Source organism: Orussus abietinus, unplaced genomic scaffold, assembly GCF_000612105.2.
Source record: "Orussus abietinus isolate OABI.00-Male unplaced genomic scaffold, Oabi_2.0 scaffold25, whole genome shotgun sequence".
Lineage (NCBI taxonomy): Eukaryota > Metazoa > Arthropoda > Insecta > Hymenoptera > Orussidae > Orussus > Orussus abietinus.
In genome coordinates, this window is record NW_019394504.1 from 471,262 (window position 1) to 489,472 (window position 18,211).

Sequence of the window (18,211 nt, forward strand, 5' to 3'; positions counted from 1 at the left end):
AACAAAGATAATAACAACAATGATCGTAATAATAATAATAATAATAATTACTAATAATAATAGATAACACGTGCATACACGCTCGATACGGTTTCTATATTCTCCGGTTTGCGTAAGAACGAAGAAGCATTATACCGCTGTTGAACCGCGGATTCGCCCAGTGCTTCGATTGCACTAAAGTTCTTGTCAGTCGCAACGCCGTTTCGACAAACACTTACTAAAAACGATGTTATGTATGTACAAAAGTCGGAAAAAAGAAAAATCTATACGCCTCGGCGATTGCTCAATGTCGCTTTAGTTATGCCCCTTGACGTGTACGATTTAACAATGCCGAACCGTTCCTCGGACAGATCAGCCGTCACGCGCATACATCTCACGCATCTAATGTATGCCGTTTTAGCGATCCACAAACTGTTCTATAATCCACCATCGTGTAGCGTTTTCAGATACGCCGAGACGACGAGATAGGGAAGGCTTGTCACTCATGTACAAGGACTCGATCGCTAGACTTTGTTGCACGGTTGTATCGTGTAGTTCAGAGGCGGTGGGGGAACCAGTAGGGGCAACGGCGTCGGAGGTGGCGTCGCTTGGACGGGGCCACTGGTGGGAGAGAGTTGCACCTGCGAGTGCGTGGGTTCGATGGTGTGCACGGTTGCATTATAGGCTGCAAGGTAGCTCGGCCACTGATCAGGAGGAGGTGGGGATCCCGGCGGGGGTGGAGGTGGCGAGCGGTCATCCATGTCGTCGGAGTCGTCCAACATCATTGCGGTTAACGGGGTTATTCTAGGTTTTTTCAGTTTGATTATCTTCACCTGTAACAGAGAGAGCATATTCGGAACAACGTGGCTACTGACACGGTAGTGTGCTGAGAGCAAGAGGAAAAAAAAAAAGAAATATCGTACCTTGACTTTCTTCTTAGTCTTCGGTTGCTTCATCCTCTTCTGTTTTCTCCTACTTTTCCTGATCTTCTTGGTGACGTCGCGGATACCGTCTCTGAGGTGCGAGTGTCCAGGTACTGGAGGTGGAGGGGAAGGCATGTCGCCCTCGCCACCGCTCGGGCTTGTACCTTCTCCAGGTCTGACTCCATCGGCGAACTGAACGGATTTCTTACCTCGTCTTCGATTAGGTTTGAGCGAAGATGTTTGCTTCTTGTCCCAGTCTCGAGTAATGTCGTCCTTCAGCTCGCTTTGTACAGACGACTCGACCTTCTCTTCGGCTCGCAGATCCTCCTCCTCGGACAACTCGCCCGCACTGCCGTTAGTTAAATTATCGAACCTGGAATGATGGTGGCTCAGTTACGCAAACGCGGAAATTGGAAACAACGTTATCATACAATGTGAATTTTAAATGCGGCATTACTAACCCGAATCCCGGAGAAACGAGGATTCCTTTGATAGGCGCGGGAGGTAACAGCGGCCAGGAGCTTAGATACGCCGGTGTTCGGTCTTTCTCCTTTTCTACCGAGACGCTAAGTGTCTCTTCCGGTACGTTTTCCCTAATTTCTGGAGGCGCCGCAACTCGTTCCCTCCCAGCAGATTCTTCCTCCTCCTCGTCTTCGTCCTCGTCCTCCTCCTCTTCGCCATCTTCTTCCTCTTCCTCCGGCTCTTCTTCTTCCTCGTCAGCTTCCACTTCGGCTTCCGGTCCTTCCTCCTCTTCCTCCTCCTCGACCTCTGTATTCACAACCGGAGTCTCCTCTACTTCGCGCACAGTCGCAACCTTGTCGAGGTCCTTTCGTTGTTTGAGCCGACCTACCGGTTGTTCTTCGACATTGAGCACCGAAGGACTCGCCGATAGGACATTCGTAGGAACCGGAATAGGAGGAACGCGAGCCTGCTCCGAGTACAAGGAAATTCGTCGTCGAGAAGGTGGCCCCAATGGGACCCTCGTGCTCTCGGGTTGTCGAATGGCGCTCTTACGAAGGACGCGTTCCTCTCGACGTTTCGCCTTCTCGGCTCGTCGACGTTCCTTTTCCTTCTTCCGCTCTTCCCGCTCCTTTCGACGCGCTTCTAGAATTGCTCCATAGTCATAGACCGGTTGGATCGTAGGCTCTAAAGGATGAAGGGATTATTTGGAGTGTATCGCTCGGACTTGATAAAAATTTATAGATGAACTTACCTCGCACCACAACTTCCACTTTCGGATATACCGGCGCTGCTACCGGTGTGGGTACGGGAACCGCCATCGGTACCGGCAGAGGAACGGGCACAGGTATTGGAACAGGGACCGAAAGAGGAACGGGCACAGAGGGTGCAATCTCCACCGGGGATACTATCGGCACAGGAACGGGGATGGAACCTGAAGGGGTAGCAGAAGTGGAAACGGTTACAGGCGCAGAGGTGCTGATGCCCACCGCAGGTGGAGGCAAAGCGGGGACGCTCCCACTGGGGTAACGATGCAACGGTGCAGCGACCACTTGTTGCTCGACAGCAGGTGCATTCGTTACCCCGCTCCAGTCCAACGTCGCGGTGGGCACAACTTGAAGAACGTTCCCTACTCGAACCACCCGGGTCGATGCATGACTAACAGGAGCGGGTGGTGGTACGTTCTCACCGTGAGCGCTTACTACCGAAGCTGCTTCCACAAAATCCGCAGGGACGACTTGCAAGACGTTTCCAACCTAGAACATCAGTTTCCCAATTAAGTCCGGATTTCTGCATCGAGTCATGTAGGTGGTAGGTGATTTGACGTACTTGAAGAACGGTAGGTTGTTGGCGGTGATAGAGTCGTTGCTGTTGATGTTGTAAGGGTGGTAAGGACGTCGAGCTGGGAGATGCCGTGTACGAGACGGTATCTGCCGAGAATCCCTCTTGATTGTACTCGCTCGCGCCGCCTTCTTGCTTTTTGATCCCCAATTCCAGTTCCAACCTGATATCGGACTGCCTTTAATTTATGTTCAAGGATAAAAAGACAGTCCCGTAATTATTGACACGTACCTGTCGTCCAAGGATAGGCGTTTGGGAGATGCAGTTTCATCGATGCGCGGTGGATACGTGAGATTGTTTCCTGAGTAGTAGTAATACTCATTTCCACCGGCATTTTCATTCGAGTATCTGAACGCAGCAACGTTATCACCGCCGACGGTGTCTTCGTTGGGAAGCATTTCCGAGTCATGAATGGCCGTATTTGTCGAGATGGCAGGTGACGAAGTCACGGTTTGAATTGTCTCTATTCGTCTGCCCCGCTCAGCACCTGCGGTACCGACTATATTTTCAATTCTCCTGGTATCCCTTTCCTCGATGCCAGTTCTGGACCTATCACTGTCGCTGCCACCTCTGATTTTCGACGGGGAAAGTGACCTATGAATTGATATGCATATATATTAATATTTTACCGCTCGTCGTGAATATGGCTGCCTTCCTCTGCTACTTACCTGGAGCGTCGACGACGCTCCATAGACCTTAAGGTTCGCTCAGGACTCCTGGCTCCGGATCTCGACCTGGACCTAGATCTTGATCTGGACCTTGACCACGACCGCGATCTGGATCTCGATCTGGATTTCGATTCGAATCTACCACAGCGATCCGCAGGTTGACGGCCTGGAGATCGCCGTCGTGGCGGTGACTTCGACCGTTTGTAGATTTGTTCCCTTGACCTCCTTATGGACGTCGACGACGCCGAGGATCCTGGCCTCGCGCGGTCTTGACAAGGAGACCTTTCCCTGTCCTTTTCCCAGCCTCTCGAAGGTCTCTCGTCCATTCTTCCCCTACTATTTAACGATGATTAATTGTTAATTAAATTAAAAATAGTTTCCAAAATAGGTACAGAAATAAAATATCGTATGTGAATTTTCTACCTCCTTCTGCGTCTACTAGAAAATTCGTTTCGTAGCGGGCCTTCGGTAATGTCCCTCTCGAGACTCTCGTCTCGACAATATGACCTATCATCGTAGTCTATATCTAAATCTTTACAGGGTCCGTAACCCATCTCGCTGTTGTCACGAGGACCCACTTCCTCTTCGGATTGCCAAAGCAGTCTGTCTTCTTCTCCCCTTTCTCTGCGTCTTTTAATAAATACAGTTCATTAGGATACGAACGGTACCGTTAACAGTTGACGACCTAAAATATAACCCTTACCCTGGTGTTCGATATCTCTCGGAATCTAGGCTTCTCTCTCGCAGCATCTCAATGGGGTTGTAGGACCTCCTTTCCCTATCTCTCTCTCTAGACCTGTCGTCGTATCTTCTTCTGGTACGATCACGACCAGTCTTGCTCACAGCGTCTGTGCGTTTTCTCTCTTCATCTATAAAATATTAAAAATTTTACGGGTAAAATTCTATTGCCGAGTTTACAAGAAAATTTACCTTTAGCGGACGAATATCCGGAATGTCGGGGTGGACTTCGCAAGCTTCTCTCTTTCTTCTGATCGGGATACTTAGATCTGATGGATCGATCTTCATCCAATCTCTTCCTCTCTCTGTCTCTATCTCGACCAGCGGCAGCTGCATTTTCCTCCCGTCTTCTGGGACTCTTACTTCGGCTTCTGCTGAAGCTGCGACTGTCGCTGCGACTTCTGCTAGTTTCCCTCTCTCGCAATATATTCGGACTGTCGCTTCGCTTTCTTCTGCCACGCCCGGTAGATGGGCTGGGGTACTTACGTGGTTCGGCACAAGAAATCTTCGAATTTCGACGGTCGTACTTCCTTTCTACCCTCTCTGCCGAGGATTTCAACTCTGCATACGTAGCATTCCTAGGCGTAGACCTACCTTGATCCTCGTCATCCCAATCTTCCGGCTCGTCATCTTTCAATCTCCTAACAGGACTGCTCTGCTGCTCCTCCTTTGATTTTGGCTTTTCGAAAATCACTGGCGGCTCTATATTCATCGCTTCGCCAATGTCCTGATCGATGCGACTTTCTTCCCTCCTATTGTCGAGGAACGTGGAATCACCGAACCTCTCAGTTGTTGAATATGTCTCTAGGACATCTGCGAGGTCGATTTCAGGACGAGGTATCTTTTCTTTCTTTTGTTTCTCCTCGATAGCTTCCTCTTCCTCGTCCTCTTCCTCTTCGTCATTGTCATCGTCGTCGTCTTCATCGTCGTCTTCGTCATCTTCATCGTCATTTTCTGACTCGTACTCGTCGTCGTCCTCTTCTTCCTCCTCAACGAATAATTCGGCCTTCTTAGCTTGTTCGGGTTCCTTCTCTTCCTCCTCTGCTACGCTTTCGTCCAACTTGCTGTCTTCGTGAACTGTTCCTTGGATGGTCTTCCTGTTGATCTTGAAAGATATCGTGGACCGTTGTGAAGCACTTGTGTCGGGTTCTATAGCTACCAGCTCTCCAGGTCGTTTAGTTGGTAAGCTGTTGGTACGTCGAAGTAAAAGTTGATTTGGAATTAGTTTCAGAGCTGACATTCCGCCGTCGTTTCCTTCCTTCTTCGAGGAACTAGAGGTATCGTCGGCTTCGTCCGTAATAACGTCTTTCTCGCGAGGGGAAGGCTTCAATTCCTCCAGCTCGTAATCTATGAATATGTCCATTTGTCTTTCCTTCGAAAGGCAGGTCTCGGAAACCGCGTCCTCGGAGTTGGTCGTTCTTTCGGAGCTCTTATCCGTCAAACTTTCTTTACTATGAGATTCTGTTTCTGCATTACGTGAATCTTGGGGCGCCAGTATATCTCCAGGAAACTGTTCTTTCGGCAAGGGTATATCGCAAACCGACGTCTCGTCCATTATCTCGACTAACCTAGACCGTTTGCCCTTTTTAGACTTGACTCGTACACATGCGTCAGCATCCTGCAAAAAAAAAGAAGCGGGAGTCATAATTATAGCTATAATTAATAACAAGAATAAATGATTCGCTTCATCACTATCGCTATCAAAGACACCTTATATCGACTCATTTTGATATCACTCAAACCTATATGTCATCGAAGGTACGTGAACAGAGCTCATGAAAATCGATGCTGATTGGCGAGCGTACAGGTGCATTGTTTTCTATGAACAAGAACTGACATAAAGGTCGATTTATACCTAAACTGTAGCTTTAGACCGCTTTAGTTTAATACAGCTGCTAGAATAAACGTAACAAAACTTACTTCTTCAGATCTCTGGGAATGAGCCGAAGAACCAGGACTGTACAGCTCGACATGTTGTCTTCTCAAACGCGCAACAGCTTCAGGTTCCTCGATGATGAGCTTCTCGCAGAATTTCATCTCGTTAGACTCTGTTCCAGTGTTTGCGAACGCAATTGTTGCAGATATGTCCTCTTTAGATAAAAATGAAAAACTAGACGACAGGACTGACTTTCTGCTATCATCGCTGGTCACGGAACGTTCAATTTCGGTGTCCTCTTTAATTCTTTTAACATCAGCTGACTTATTGATATTCAAGATGTCCGACCACCCGCTGGCAACCTCGAGTTGGTCCGAGGAGATAGGTGCAACCTTCATCCTTTCCTTAACGGTCTCCCATTCCTCGCTAACGGCAGGACTTTTGACATCCTCGACGTCCCACCGGCTTTTCCTGTCGGCAGCGGATTTTCTGGACTCGGTTCCCGTTTTCGACGACCTGGGAATCAAGACCTCAGCCTTTTCCACGGAACTCCACTCCGCAGCCTCAAAGGGATCCATCTCGTCACGGTGATGCACCTTTTCGCTCTTATTATCGGACTCCTTTTCATCCTTAATAATTTCCTTAGGGATATCTAAACTTACAGAGTCGACGTCTTCCCTTCGGGATTTTAATTTCTTCTCCTGAATCAGCATCATCTCTTCGCGATCGCCCTCCTCCTGCTCCTCTTCCCAGATTCTGATAGCGCATTTGCGGAACGCGTCGGGGTACTTTCGTCTGGCACTCTCAGACTTGGCCTTCTCCTCCACTGCGATGTAAGTGTCCGTTTTGCTGTCGTATCTCACCTTCTTCTCGAACCTTTTAATACTTTCAGGTTCGTCTAATTTTTTTCTGCTGGTCAGACGCGAATCCTTTAGGGCCTCCAGACTGTCCACCTCCCAATCGTCCAACATAGATATCGGGTCTCTTTCGACCTTGCTATCAGCCCTTTCCAGTTGCGTTAAAGATGGTACATTTAAAGTGTCGAATTCATTCTCGGTCCAGCTGTCCCTTGTCCTGCGTTTCTTCTTATCCTTTTCGCGCTTAGCATGCTTATCCTTGTGACACATTTCGTCCTTCTCCCAGTCAAGGAACATTTCTGGCTTCTCGTTACCTTTCCGCTTTCCTTTCTTCCTATTTCTAGAACTACTGGAGTCGTTTTCGCTGTTTTCAGGTTCTCCCTCGAATTTGTGCCTTTCCCATTCTTCGGTGTTCGCCTGATCAACGGCTCGCTTTTCTCGAATTTCCTCGACGAGGGATTCCGAATTGGAGTGCCTCGACGTTTCGTCCGATTTTTTCACGGATTTCATGTCTTGATCTCCCCGCTCGATGATCTGTTTCTCTATCTTGGATCTTTCCCAAGCTTCGTTCACTAAACAATCCGCCTCGGAGCGATTAGACTTCGCCTTAGAGTCCTCCAGTCTTTCAACAATTTGCGTGGACGAACTTTGGCTTTTCGCTACAGAGATGCTTTTGGTGAAGGGAGCCGGTACTTCGATTTCCTTGTTCCATTCCAGAGGGAAGTTTTCGCGATCACCTGAATTTAATCGTTGTCGCCTTAAAGACTGCTGAGACGACCTTTTCACTTCATCCTCCACCGTTCTCGCGATCCTCATTTCTTCGGATTTATCCCTTTCAAACGTGTCGGATTGCACGTCTTTAATAGAATGAATTTCAACTCTTGCCGGTTCGGGCACAGCTTTACTTCTTTGAGACCTTTTTTCTTCCACCTCGACCTCTTTCTTAATCTTGATATTTTCCCTTCCGGCTTTATCTCTCTTCTTACTTTTATGAGAATCCGTGGAACTGGAATCAGAATCCCGGGCTCGTTTACGTTTCTTACGACTCTTCCCACTACTTCCTCGGCTTTTCCGGGAGTTATCGCTCTTTTTCCTGCGTTTTCTCTTCCGAACGTGTTCTGCACTGGAAGAGTAGCTACTGCTACTACTATCGCTAGACTCCGAGCTGGACTCCTTAGTTTTAGACACCTTTCGTTTCTTCACACGTTTTTTACTTCTCTCTTCAGAGTCGTCCGAATTCGAGGACGTAGTCGAGGATTCCGTGCTCGATCTTACCCTCTTTTCTTTCCTGCGATTCCTTCGTTTACGAGTATGTTTCGCATCCGCGTTGGCTTCATCGCTAGTCATCTCCACTTTAATTCTAACGTTTTCCCAATCGCTCGGAATCGAAAAAGAATCGTCGGATTTCCTTCGTTTATGCTTTTGCACCTGAATCTTCTCCTCGACCTTCTTACGCCTACTATTTTCTAATAACTTTTCTCCGTCTTCCTTACTCAATTGCTTCTGCGAATCGCTTGCCCTTGATGACGGCACAGTGCTTAAGGACTCTTCGTTTTCCTGGCCGGCCTGAAGTTGCTGTACCGTTCTGGCTGTTAATTCTTTTTCCTTACTCAGCGACTCATCGGCAATCGTGGCCAGAGCTTCCGGGATCGCGAAACGTTTTGGATGTAAAAAGTTCTCGAGATTAAATTCGTGGTAGGTGGAAGGTGACGTAACTTCATCTGAACTGTTCTTGGAAGAGGAGGAAGAAGAACTCGTTGAAGACGACGATGAATAGGACGAGGGCGAAGACGAGGAAGATGACATGGCTTTGCCACCTACGGGAGTAACCGTTTCGGGAACTTCGCTGCTAACCATACGCATAAATTGTTCGTATTCCGAAGCAAGTTTCTCGTCACCCTTTTCACTGCCAACGACGGAAGAGGTCCTCGATATCTTCTCCGCAGCCTCATCTCCTCTGAATAGAATGCCGCGAGCTGCTGAAAAAAAAAAAAAAAAAAAAACAATGATCTCTTTGAATTTATCGAGTAAGACACAATTCCACTACCATTGGAGATATATTACTTACGGTCTGGCTTGTCGACTCCCGGGATAGTGTTAGGGATTAAAAGCGCTTGCGGTTCTGACTTTTCCAATTTTTCCTTATATATTTCATTTCTTTCCCCTAGTTTCTTTTGCATGTCGCTATCACATTGTGGAGAAGCATCATCTTCGCTGTCCCATTTTGACTTCGGAATCCATACAGCGTCTCTTGATGACTGGGGTACAAGTAGCTCACTGGGTGATCTTAAGCTTGTCGAATCACGTATTCTGCTGTACCACGCTCGAGAGTGCACTTGAGTATCTTCTATATCATCTTCTTCGTCGAGTTTTCTGTAATTAAATGAAGCTGACATTATAAAATACCGTGCCTTTTTATACTAAATGTTCAACACGTCATAAAATTATGAATCGCAAATGACACTCGGTATTCAAAAAGGCGCGTAAGCAAACGAGATATTTGTATAAATTTTAAGACAAACCTTGTTTGTGTTGGCTCACATATGTCTTTTATTCGTTCCCGGCGTCCAGGTGTTACCGCTTGAAGGATTTGTTGACAATTCAGAAAAAGAGAAATACGTGGATTCTCGCAGTAAAGTACTGGAGGACTTTTGCCCTTCTTTGTTACTTTTATTGATTCCGGGGGATACTCTTTTGGACCTTCGATACTCAGGCCGATGAATGAACGACGTTTCATTCGGTAATCCCGTAGCATTAACATTTGTGCTAAATGACGAGCGTAGTCCTCTGCAGTCCTAAAAGATTTTAAACACGTGTATTAAATAATAAAAATATTTAAGCAAAATTTTTGTCGTACCTATTTTTTACTGAGCGATCCAAATTTTCTTGTCGCCGAATTATATCAACAGATTCAGTAGCTTTCTTCAATTCGATCCAGGAATCATATTTTACTAAATCTTTCTCCTTTTCCTTTTCTTCCTCTTTGTCTTTATCCTTTAGTCTTTCCTTTTCTTGATCCTTTGATCTTTCACGTTCTCTGTCTCTTTCTTTCAAGTTGTCAGGTTCTCTTTCCTTTAGTTTGTCTTTCTCTTTTTCCTTTGAGTTATCATTTTCTTTATCTTTCATGGAATCCTTCATATCCGTTCTTTTGGATCTTTCTTCTTTTCTATCTCTGTCCTTTCTTCTATAGTCCTTTTCAGAAGATAATCTATGGTAATCTCTACTACCATTTCTCTCTCTGTCCTCTCGATCACCTTTGCTTCCACGATATGCCCTCCGTTCTCTACTATTTTGCCGCCTCCTGTGAAATACATACTAATTAGTATAAAAAAATTAACAATACTATTTTATGATAATTGAACACCGTATAAATACCGTTCCGCAAATTTTCTAGAGTTGACAAATTTTCCACCTGAATCTCTACCATCCATACGAGCATTTTTGGAATCTGAAAATTATATTAATTATATTATTAAAAACAATGAAAAATATGAATACTGGTACATTAATCACTGATATACCTTGCATAAAGCCACGACTTAGGAACAACTTATTCATGGATTCCTCTCGAACAATTTCTTCTATAGCCAAGATTCTCTCATCAACTGAAATTAAAAAAAAAAAAAAAAGAATTAATACTTTACTTAAATGTTAGACATAAACGAAATGTCATGTAATATGAATGAATGCGTTACATACCTGGTCGTTTCTTTCTATAGCCACTACCAGAGCTACTTTGCTGCTCCTGAGCTTGTAAAGTTGACTCAATTTTTAATTTAGCATCATTTAATTCATCAAGTAATGCTTTAGCTGGATCGGTCGATCTAGTTTTATTCCTCACTACTTCAGTAGAAACTGGTTTTACATCTCCAATTTTTTTAGGTTTTTGAAACTTCGAAGTAATACCGAACTTATTAGCAAATGCCATTAAACGCTTTTTCGCTTGGATTTTTCCAAGTACTGGTTTCAGAGTTTTGGGACTTTCTGTTCTGGTCTCATTTCCATTCGTTATTGTTTCTTCAGGAGGACACTTAGACATTTGTAGAGTTAGCGGGTCATTTTCTTCTAACTTTTTTTGTTCAGTCTCAATTAGTTGTGGTTTATTCTCAGTATGTTCAACAGATTCTGATTCGGTATTCTTTGCAATATTGCTTGTCATTGAAGGATTTGTATTTAAGTTATTGTAGAAAGTGGGATTTTCTGTTTTGATGTTGTGACATTGCGCAGCAACGGGTACATGATTTGAAAATTCATTTGTTTGAAGATTATGAAACTGCGGTACATGCAAATCCCTTTTATACATATTGCTTGATGAATCAGGTAATGGGGGTGGTGGCACACTGAACTGAGGCATCGGACCAACAGAGGCATTGTGGAGTGGAATATTTCCAAACCTAAACATATTCTATTTAAAATATCCAGAAAGCAAGAATTTACTTGAAAAGTACGAACACAATAAAAATATTTATTCTTACTGATTTTGTGGTGCTGTATTCATGGTACCAGGTAATGGGCAGTTATACCAATAGTTTCCAAGTGGAAAAGGTGGAGGTTTGCCTGTAAATAATGGCCAGAAGTATTAGCATCAATTATAATTGCTCTTGTACCATAAGAAACCTTACGATCGCATTAATGACATTTCACAGAAGAGTGAAATTTTTTGTGCCGATTTACCTGGAAAGCTATCCTTTGCATTATTAAAAGGGACCACATTCGGCTCTAGTAATTCCGAGCTTTGTCCGGGATAATTCAAAGACATTCCGTTATTAACATCCACCGGGGCTGCTGAATCACTTTCCACTTAATAATCAGTTATCTTCTGATTATGGCATCAATTTTTGTTCATAATGAAAAATGGATCATTAGTAGTATTATTCTTTAATTGTATAAAAGTGTTAAATCTCACAAAAATGTGACAAAATACGTAGGCCAATGAATACCTGCAACCGATTAAACTTAGCGAAGGTCCCAAAACTGTCATACGACCACTGTCAACTGGATTATTATGCAGAGTGCCGAGTCGTTCAACAGGTCCAAATTCTGGTCCCAATCCTGGTGCGAATCAACAATGACTCTTGCTAAACTCTGGGTAGTCCGAGCAAACTAAGTACAGATTCAGGCTTGTATAGATAGAAACAGATGTACGTGTGCAAACGGTGAGAGCTCTGACTAAAATTATCAACGTTGAATTTTTTCCTGTTGATATAGTATAAGGCTTTCGTCATGCCATTCTGTTTGCAGCATATATACCAAGGAATCTACTATCAATGACAGTTATTACGATCACGAAGAATCACGTAATGCATTTGACATAACCAAGTTGGCGGAAATGTGACTGCCCCCCAAACGAGTAAGTCCGAAAAGCCATCAAAGGAACAGTACTAAATATCGATAAAGCTTCAACATTTTCTCCATTATTCCGATACTAGATCACGAAGCGTCCAACAGGCGCAATCCTACCATTCTGCTGTGAACATCCTACGACGAATACACAAGCGAGGACAACACCTTGCCACTATCCTCCACTGCTCTGCCGTAACGTCGCTTCCTCAGATACCTAATAATGTTTATCGATTCGCACTTTCTTCGCGATTTTTAGTCACTTGGAATTAAAGAAATATAACCGCGAAACCTTCTACTCACTCGCACAACTCGTCGCGAACATAATTTACAGCAGGAACTGAGTGATCGCAATGGAGTCGATTTGCCCGATCGCATACAGTGCTGCCCTCCGTCGAGGATACGGGAAGCTTATACATATCTCGTGTGGCACCATTTGCCGAACTTCAATATCATGTCTTACCTAATCAAATTTTAATATATATGCACCTAATTTGATTTTCGTCCGCGCTGAAAATGCAGCGCTACAAACTTGTCCACATATCGAACACCTACCAACATTGCAGGTGATAATACATAAGCGGTAAAATTTGAAATAACGTAAAATCAATACATCCCCAAATTTATTGCAAATATCTGATGTATCCACTACTTTCTATAAATAAACATTTTCAAGTTCCTTTCAAATATAAGCCATTTCCGTCCTTCCAAGATGAGATTTAGAGGTCGTGACCGGCTATAAGAGATTACATTCGGAATTGTTCGCACACTCCAGCGAAGAAATCGACACTTTGCACGTATGCTTCACTAATATTAGAAGCCGTAGTCTCGGGACATCTCTGACGAGGTGGGTCAGAATCAACTAATGGCAGCACTTCTCCGCGATAGCAATTTCTCTCGGTCTCATTTATAAATATCATAGCCCAGCAAGGCGGTGAGACGAAGTTCGATAAAACGCGAATATAAAAGGACGGCCTTTCAGGAGTACGAACAGATTCGTGCCAAAATAGTCTGGTCTCTACTCTCTACTATCCACGGTTGTACCATAAATCAATAAGAGTCACCATCCGTAATTTGACTTTAAGGCTGACTTCAAGGCTGCTGGTAGCGCATTTTCGTATTTTTTTGTTCTTTTTTTTTTTGCGTCAACAAGTGATTCAGACAGTCCGACCAATCAGTTTCGGTCGGTCTTACGACCCAGTGACAAACATTATCTTACTCTCTCGCTTGCTCTCGCATATTGCAATATTCCCTCGCATTAATAGTAACATTTCCGCATAAAATAATGGCGAATCCGAAACCAACGATTAAGTATACTCAGGTGAGTAGAATTAATTTATATAACAGATCTTGTCCAAGTGCAATTCGCTTAGTAACTACATTTCCGAGATCTGTCATTTTAGTAACGCGATATTTTTCGGTTTTGAAAATATACTCCAAGGAAAATACTTGCTGAATTAACCAATTATTAAAACATTTTTTTTTCCTATGTGGAAACTTTTTTCCTTATCACCAAAAAATACTCCAGTCTTTTCCACTAGAAAAAAAGCATTAATTGCATGGATCACAACATTCTGAATAATCAGACATCAAACGGAGTGCAATTAAATGTTGACAGAAAATTGTAATTGTAACCGTTTCCACGTCATCTAGAGTATTATGTTAGAATGCTACTACTCATTTTCGTATCCGTAACAAGGAGCCGTAGAATATTATTATAGCTCTTGAAATTAAGTTAACTCATGGTTTAAATTCTACATATTGAAAAGACGCGTTGAATTGGCGTTATTTTATCAATTTCGATTAACTTTAATTACGGCTCGCTCAAAATATTCGTCGGATCATGGGCCACGAATACAGGGTATATTTTTTGCGTAATTTTCAAATTTATATCCGATGAATGATTTGATGGGGGAAAAAAAAAAACTACTTCAAGCGGTATTGTTAACGTGCAAGATAATTCCATAAATAACGGGTTATTTATGTTGCGAATATCGTTATTTCTTGAGAATTCTCAAACGTAATAATTCACAGCTTGAATTCACTCCCTGATAGTGTATGATTTGTGGGATCGCGTTAAACAACTTTCTTAATGACGTACACGTACATTACCATTATTATGTATGCACGTACGTACTTTATATCGAATTATAAACACTGATAAGTAATACCTCCGGGTGTGCAAAAATAACTCATATATCAGCATAAGTTAAAGGCAAAACATCTTGAAGCCGAGAACGTAAATAGACGCTATAAATAAACGATGTTACAAAAAGGATATATTTTTCTCACAGATATTTATCAATAATGAATTCCTGGATGCAGAAAGCGGCAAGACCTTTTCTACTATAAATCCAGCAAATGGTTCGGTTATTGCGGACATTTCTGAGGGAGATAAGGTGAGTCCACGCGTAGATAACAGATAATATCGTTAACACGATCGATATCGATATGGTGAAAACATTAATTGACGTATCCACTTCAAAATCGGGGAATCCAACTTCGCTAATTCCTAACATAGAAAATATCCCATATTTTGTACTGATCTTACATGTAACCAATACGTATATGATAATCAATAGATAACAGATAAAGCGCCACGGTATCTAAAATTAATGACTATATTTAGGCGGATATCGATAAGGCAGTGGCAGCTGCAAAAAAAGCGTTCGCCAGAGGTTCAGCTTGGCGCAATTTAGATGCATCTGCACGAGGAAGACTTCTACAGAAGGTACAACTGATTATTCACATGGGACCACACCTGCCAGATGGACTGTTATATTTTTTAATTTTTCATCCTCAGCTTGCAGACGCTATTGAACGGGATATTGATTACATTGCAAGTGTGGAAACCCTTGATAACGGGAAAACGTTTTCAAATGCTATCGACGATGTACACAGTAGTATTGCGGTATTACGCTATTATGCTGGATGGTGCGATAAGATTCACGGAGAAACTATTCCTGCTGGTACAAGAACTGTTCCTTAAGTCCACTTTCTCGCCAATATTTTCTGTTTTATATTTCAATTTAACGAAATCTTGAGAATAATTAATTATACTTATACATGTTTTAGATGGACCTTATTTCACGGTGACCCGTAAAGAACCTGTTGGAGTAGTGGGCCAAATTATACCATGGAATTATCCGCTGGCAATGTTAGCATGGAAATGGGCCCCCGCTTTAGCAGCTGGATGCACTCTAGTTCTAAAGCCTGCAGAGCAAACTCCATTAAGTGCGCTTTACGCGGCAGCTCTTGCAAAGGAAGTCGGCTTTCCACCTGGTGTTGTCAACGTTGTTCCGGGTTACGGTCCAACAGCAGGTGCCGCTTTGGCAATACATCCCGATATTGACAAAATCGCTTTCACAGGATCAACTGAGGTTACTTACATAACTTTTACATTTATCAGTACAGACAAAAAATAGGAAATATTCAGAAACACTGAGAAACATAAAAACATGTAAATTGACAGGTAGGGCATAAAGTCATGCAAGCTGCAGCCAGTAGTAATTTAAAACGTGTCAGCATGGAATTGGGAGGAAAAAGTCCTCTTGTCATTTTTGATGACGCTGATGGTTTGTATATCTTAGGAAATGATTCTTACGTACTCAAACATTAATAAGCGGCTCTTAAAAAATTTTTTTTTTCCAGTTGAGGAGGCAGCGGAGATCGCCAGTTCAGCGATATTTGCAAACCATGGTCAAAACTGTTGCGCAGGCTCGCGCACTTTTGTTCATTCAAATATTTATGACAAATTCGTCAAATGTGCCGCTAAAAAGGCGGCTCAAATCACAGTTGGGGATCCGTTTAATCCAGCTAACTCGCAAGGACCGCAGGTTGATCAGGCTATGCTTGAGAAGGTATTAAATTACATTGAATCTGGGAAGAAAGAAGGGGCCATAGTGGAAGCAGGTGGAGAAAGAGAAGGCACCATTGGATACTTTGTTAAGGTAAATAATAAATTTGTTATTCTTATATCATATAAATTAATGTGACGTTTTGATGTTAATTGTAAAAAGTATCGTTGTTTTTTATGTATTATATTTGTTCAAACGTTAATTTAATGTTCAAGCCTACGATATTTTCCCATGTTACGGATGATATGAAAATTGCGAAAGAAGAGATATTTGGTCCTGTACAGTGCATTTTGAAATTTGATACACTGGAAGAAGTTATTGAACGTGCAAATGCTACATCGTATGGACTTGCTTCCGGTATTATTACTAAAGATATTGATAAGGCTCTTATATTTGCACAAACAGTACAGGCTGGAAGCGTATGGTACGTCTTTGCATTTTTTTTTTTTCAACTTTTATCTACAATCGTAATTTCAAGATATTATAAGAGTATTCATTATATTTTAAGTACATTAATATTTTCATTACAGGATTAACTGCTACGATGCTATAACTCCACAAACCCCATTTGGTGGATTTAAGAAATCTGGAATTGGACGCGAGCTGTAAGTAAACCACAATTGCTAAAAAATTGCCTCATTGCTTTAATTATTTTAAATCTCTATTGTGTTAACAGGCGAATACATATGACTTTTTTAATTCATTTGCAGGGGATCAGAGGGACTGAATGAATATCTTGAAACTAAGACGATCAGATGTAAGATTCCTAAACTCAATGTTTAAATTCACTTATCTTCTACATTCTTTGTTAAACATGAATGCCCTTATTATGTACATTATATATATTGAACAAGTTTATATGTTTTACGTACAAAATAAAAGATACTAACATCCAATCAATATTTTATTATTATATAAATCTGCAGTTGCAACACGTTAATGGTGTTTACTGCATAATAATTTACTACACAAATGGTCTTCATTAAGGTGTCATATCACAGACCCTGTGTGGCTCCACGGTTTGGCATAAAAGTTTCATAATAAGATTTTACCTTGCATCTACGGACTAGAAATATGCTCAAAACTCAGTATCGTCAGGAGGAATGCCAAGCTCTTCATCCGTCCAGTTACTTGGTTCTGGATAAGGAAACTCACCCTATAATTATAAAATCATGTCACGATAATGAATATTAATAATATAAATTAAGAGCAAGTTCCTTTAACACATATTTTACGATTCTTCTAGTGGGCATTAGTAAATTTTAATAACAACTACCAAAATGTCACTTTATCGGTAACCCATGATAAGAATTAAAAAAATCAACCTAAGTGGAATAACTACAGTATACTTACAACAACGTGCCCAAACTCATGCCACATATTATAGAATATCCACCAGTACATCATACCCCCAAGTGCCTCTGCCCAAATTATTTGGTCTTTGGAATATTTTGGAATAGAGCGATACGTAAACCTAGAAACACCTACATATTAAAGGTGTACTTATACAGCCATAAAAACAGCATAAAAAATAATGTATCATAAAACTTGCCAAAAATAATACAAAAGTAATGAATTACATTGATATCGATCCATAAACCAAATAAAATTATTACATAACATTGAAAACTTACTCATGACTGTTTCGTTTAATTTGCTGTAAAACTTTTCGATTGCCATTTGTCAAACGGGATGTTGACTTCAAGATGCTTAAACCTCGAGATAATAACATTTCTCAGTTAAACACCCCTACCAGGTGGATAAACTCTGCCCACCGCAAAACTTTATTCTTCCCGATTCCACTACGAAACGAACATAACCTATCTTTCACATATTTCTATCACAGTATTGAAGAGAGTTCCCCGTACACGTATACAGTTGATTCCGAAAGTGGAGCCATCTGTCGCCCCTACCAAGAATTACATACACAGCGAACCTCGTTTCAGATTTATTTCCTTGGAGAGGGAAACGTAATTTTAATTAAATTTTATTTTGCAGTTAATTCGCGGATCAATGTTATCTTTAAGAAATGTCACAGATTCCCCAGGCCCACCACGTGGAGGTTGCTGCGCGTCGAGACCTTTTACGAATTTAATAAATTACGTTAAATATATTGAAAAAGGAAAGGAAAGGAGAGGAGAGGGGAAGAGAGTGATAGGCTGGTATTTTATTA

General features: G+C 42.2%; 3 protein-coding genes across 7 annotated transcripts; 1 reads left to right on the forward strand and 2 right to left on the reverse strand.

Annotated features, from left to right (window-relative positions):
• Positions 1-26: 26 nt before the first annotated feature.
• LOC105697613 lies at positions 27-12,505 on the reverse strand. Of its 4 annotated transcripts, none has more exons than XM_023432568.1 (21): positions 12,302-12,505; positions 11,782-11,893; positions 11,516-11,660; positions 11,317-11,398; positions 10,541-11,235; positions 10,363-10,446; positions 10,217-10,289; positions 9,699-10,142; positions 9,364-9,636; positions 8,910-9,214; positions 6,029-8,820; positions 4,301-5,726; positions 4,074-4,239; positions 3,794-4,000; positions 3,371-3,706; positions 2,934-3,296; positions 2,691-2,865; positions 2,116-2,617; positions 1,364-2,048; positions 903-1,275; positions 27-812 (listed from the first exon to the last, which is right to left on the reverse strand). In XM_023432568.1, exons 3-21 carry the CDS (start codon positions 11,598-11,600, stop codon positions 504-506), a joined length of 9,375 nt encoding a protein of 3,124 aa, XP_023288336.1. In that variant the 5' UTR covers positions 11,601-11,660; positions 11,782-11,893; positions 12,302-12,505; the 3' UTR covers positions 27-503. The 4 variants fall into 4 exon arrangements, with proteins under 4 accessions (XP_023288336.1, XP_012276503.1, XP_012276502.1 ...); XM_012421080.2 differs by having other exon boundaries at positions 6,029-8,817; positions 11,782-11,944; XM_012421079.2 differs by having other exon boundaries at positions 11,782-11,944.
• A 509-nt stretch (positions 12,506-13,014) lies between these two features.
• Positions 13,015-16,934, forward strand: LOC105697744 (retinal dehydrogenase 1). Its single transcript, XM_012421361.2, has 10 exons — positions 13,015-13,502; positions 14,476-14,580; positions 14,811-14,912; positions 14,985-15,150; positions 15,257-15,561; positions 15,654-15,756; positions 15,833-16,131; positions 16,254-16,462; positions 16,569-16,643; positions 16,749-16,934. Exons 1-10 carry the CDS (start codon positions 13,467-13,469, stop codon positions 16,819-16,821), a joined length of 1,473 nt encoding a protein of 490 aa, XP_012276784.1. The 5' UTR covers positions 13,015-13,466; the 3' UTR covers positions 16,822-16,934.
• LOC105697745 (NADH dehydrogenase [ubiquinone] 1 beta subcomplex subunit 2, mitochondrial-like) lies at positions 16,476-17,872 on the reverse strand. 2 transcript variants are annotated; one of them, XM_012421363.2, is made up of 4 exons: positions 17,673-17,872; positions 17,392-17,512; positions 17,091-17,194; positions 16,476-16,641 (listed from the first exon to the last, which is right to left on the reverse strand). In XM_012421363.2, the coding sequence occupies exons 1-3, from the start codon at positions 17,768-17,770 to the stop codon at positions 17,117-17,119; spliced, it is 297 nt and encodes a 98-aa protein (XP_012276786.1). In that variant the 5' UTR covers positions 17,771-17,872; the 3' UTR covers positions 16,476-16,641; positions 17,091-17,116. The 2 variants fall into 2 exon arrangements, with proteins under 2 accessions (XP_012276786.1, XP_012276785.1); XM_012421362.1 differs by lacking the exon at positions 16,476-16,641 and having other exon boundaries at positions 16,930-17,194.
• Between the last annotated feature and the right edge of the window lie 339 nt (positions 17,873-18,211).